At 57.0% G+C, this 2663-nt stretch overlaps 1 protein-coding gene across 1 annotated transcript in view; it reads right to left on the bottom strand.

The window, feature by feature from the left end:
- Positions 1 to 26: 26 nt before the first annotated feature.
- CERCAM (cerebral endothelial cell adhesion molecule) overlaps positions 27 to 2663 on the bottom strand; it is a 6676-nt gene continuing 4039 nt past the window's right edge. Inside the window, exons 6-8 of the mRNA XM_030885125.1 lie at positions 670 to 798; positions 231 to 307; positions 27 to 137 (exon numbers count right to left, since the gene is read on the bottom strand). Of these exons, the coding sequence (XP_030740985.1) occupies positions 27 to 137; positions 231 to 307; positions 670 to 798 (317 nt within the window). The remainder of the gene's footprint in view (positions 138 to 230; positions 308 to 669; positions 799 to 2663) is intronic.

The following is a 2663-nucleotide window of genomic DNA, read 5'->3' as shown; positions in this document are numbered from 1 at the left end:
TGCTGCCCAGTCGCCCCCGCACTGCCTCACCGGCCGTCCACAGCGTCCACCACCCGCGCAGAGATCTCCATCTCCCAGAGCGAGTTCAGCATGCGTTGCCGGCGGTCAGGCCTACGGGCCAGGCTGATGACAAAGACCTGGGGGGTGAGGGCCGTGGAAACAGATCTGCAAGGTGAACGTGAGGAGAGCCTGCAGACCTCTTGACCTAATCCCATCGGCTGGGGGCTTACCTCATCAAAGCCCATCTTGCTGAGTCTCTTTGGAGGCCGGAACACATGTGCTGAGGCCTGCATGGGGGGGCCATCCACTGCAGAGATAGACACGCACCCCAATCACAAATCCTAGCACCTCCCCTCCATCGCCACGTCCCTGCTCCCTTCAAGCTCCCCCTGTCCCCCCGCCCCCACACCCCCCCCAAGGACCAACAGAATGCCTCGCTAGAAGGACCCTCTGCAGTCACAGAACCTAACTGCCCCCACCGTGGGGATGTAGAGACTGAGGCCCAGGGGTGAGAGGGTGCTTTGCGTAGAGTCAAAGAACAGGTCAAAGGGTAAGGCTGCCCCCACCCCCACCCCGCGCAAGTCAGGGCCTATGCAGGAAGGCATTAGTAGGAAGCAACAGTGGCAGGCGGGCAGGCAGAGCCAGAGCCAGCTGCCCACCAGCCCTCACCGAGTGCTTCTAAGATCAGGTGGATGAAGTTGGTCTTCTCGTCCTCTAGCCCTTGGTGGGCTTTCACGGGCACATTCATGTACCCGTAACGGTGCTGGTTACACACATGGGCCGAGACCCCTGTGGAGACAGGCCAAGTTCCAGTCGGCTGAGAGATCCTGGCCCACCTGGCCCAGAAACTGCTGTGTAGGAGCCCTGGCTGGGCGTCTGTTCCCCACCTACGTGTTACGCGAGACAGAGAGAGAGTCTGGATCAAATGCTGTCTAAGGGGATTTCGGCTGAAATGGTTCATTCATGCGACAAATGTGTCTAGGGCACATTCAGTCTGCCAGGCGCCGAGCTGGGCACTCATCAGCTGGTGAGCAAGACAGAAGCAAGCCCCCTCCAACCACAGCCACATCACGCCACCAAGCCCCGTCGTTCAAGCCTCCCCGTCTCTGGCAGCCTCATGCCCCCTCCTGATCCAGGTCCCATCCCTCCCCTTTTGCCTGGTGACACTAACTCCACCCCCCCACCCGCCTTGGGCTCCTCTGAGCTGGTGTCTAACTGGCAGCTAGAGCAGCCAATTTTTTTTCCTGGAGTATTTCTCAGTGCTATTACATACAAGTATTTACTCTGTATCTCCTCGACAGACTACAGACTCCTGAGAGCCGGGGCATTCCATCTACCGTATTTAATGCCCGCCTTCAGCAGGGCGCCCGGCTCATAGCAAGGCCACCATGCATAGGTGCTGGGAGCATGAGTGATACAGAAATGCCTAGAGTTCACGAATGTCCCTCAAATCACTGACCAGGAGACAAGTGGTTACTTGATGAGTGACATGAAAACCATAAAGGGGGCGCTCTTGCTTCTTCTCCTTTCTCTGCACTTATTATTCCACTGCCACTGTGTTCCACGTGGGAACTGACTGCTTTGCTTCCCCCTTGCACGTCTGCAGACTGCCAGCAAGAGAAACAGCACCCTGTGCCCAAAGCCATCGACCACGCCACCATCCTCTCTGGCCACAGCACCCACGCTGCAAGCTCAAGGGCAACGCGGCCCGATTCAGTCACTCGCCCTGATCCCCAGCCCCCACATTCTACACCCACCTGCATCTTCATGTCCTGGGCCACCCTTAATCCAGCCCCAAACTCTGGTCTCTGTGGCCTTCTCTGGTGGTGTAGTGGTTACGAGGTGAGCTGCTAACCACACGTCAGCAGTTCATAACCAACAACCGCTCCATGGGAGAAAGACGAGGCTTTCTCCTCCCCGAAAGAGTTATAGTCTGGGAAACCCATGGGGGCAGTTCCACCATGTCCTACACGGCCACTAGGAGTCAGTGTGAGTTTGAGTAAAAAGCCTTCTCAGGAGCCTCCCTCCAATAGGGGTGCCTCTCTCTCTCTTCCTCTCTCAGGGCTGACCTTTTCTTAAAGTTAGCTTTAGCCCATCCACACCCAAACACTTGGTGGAGCTCTTCAACATGCAAATCCAATCATGTGAGCCTTTGATGGCTGCCCAACACTCTTAGACAAAAGACCACGTCCTTGCCAGTCAGGCTGGTTCCAAGCTACGCTTCCTGCCTGGACCTGCACCGTCCTGCCCTCACTCCCGATGCACCAGCCACACGATCTTCCTATGCTCCTGGCTGCCACAGGGCCTTTGCACCTGCCAGTCTCGCTCTCTGCTCTGCCCTGCTGCCTTGTTAATGCCTACTCACAGATTCAGCCCACAGGGTCACTTCCCTGAGAAGAGTTTCCTGACCAGGTCAGTTCCAGTCTAAGCACCTGAAGCCCCAAGAACGGAGAGGCTCTGCCTCCTGTCATAGTTGTGGATTGGACGTTGATTTGTGTGTGACATCTGGAGGCTACCCGTCCGTCCTGGCACATGGTAGGTGCTCCGTGAACATGCGCCTAATAGAGGGGCGATGGGAATGCCCAGATGGGAGCAGCTGGAGGAGCTCGGGAAAGGTTACAACTTTCCAGAAGGCATGGACAGGATTTCACCAGATGAAGCAG

This window comes from Echinops telfairi, unplaced genomic scaffold (genome assembly GCF_000313985.2).
Source record: "Echinops telfairi isolate 266 unplaced genomic scaffold, ASM31398v2 ScPeMD7_22;HRSCAF=79, whole genome shotgun sequence".
NCBI classification, from domain to species: domain Eukaryota; kingdom Metazoa; phylum Chordata; class Mammalia; order Afrosoricida; family Tenrecidae; genus Echinops; species Echinops telfairi.
The sequence above is the reverse complement of the archived record's forward strand: the minus strand, read 5'-3'. Positions and strand labels throughout refer to the sequence as shown.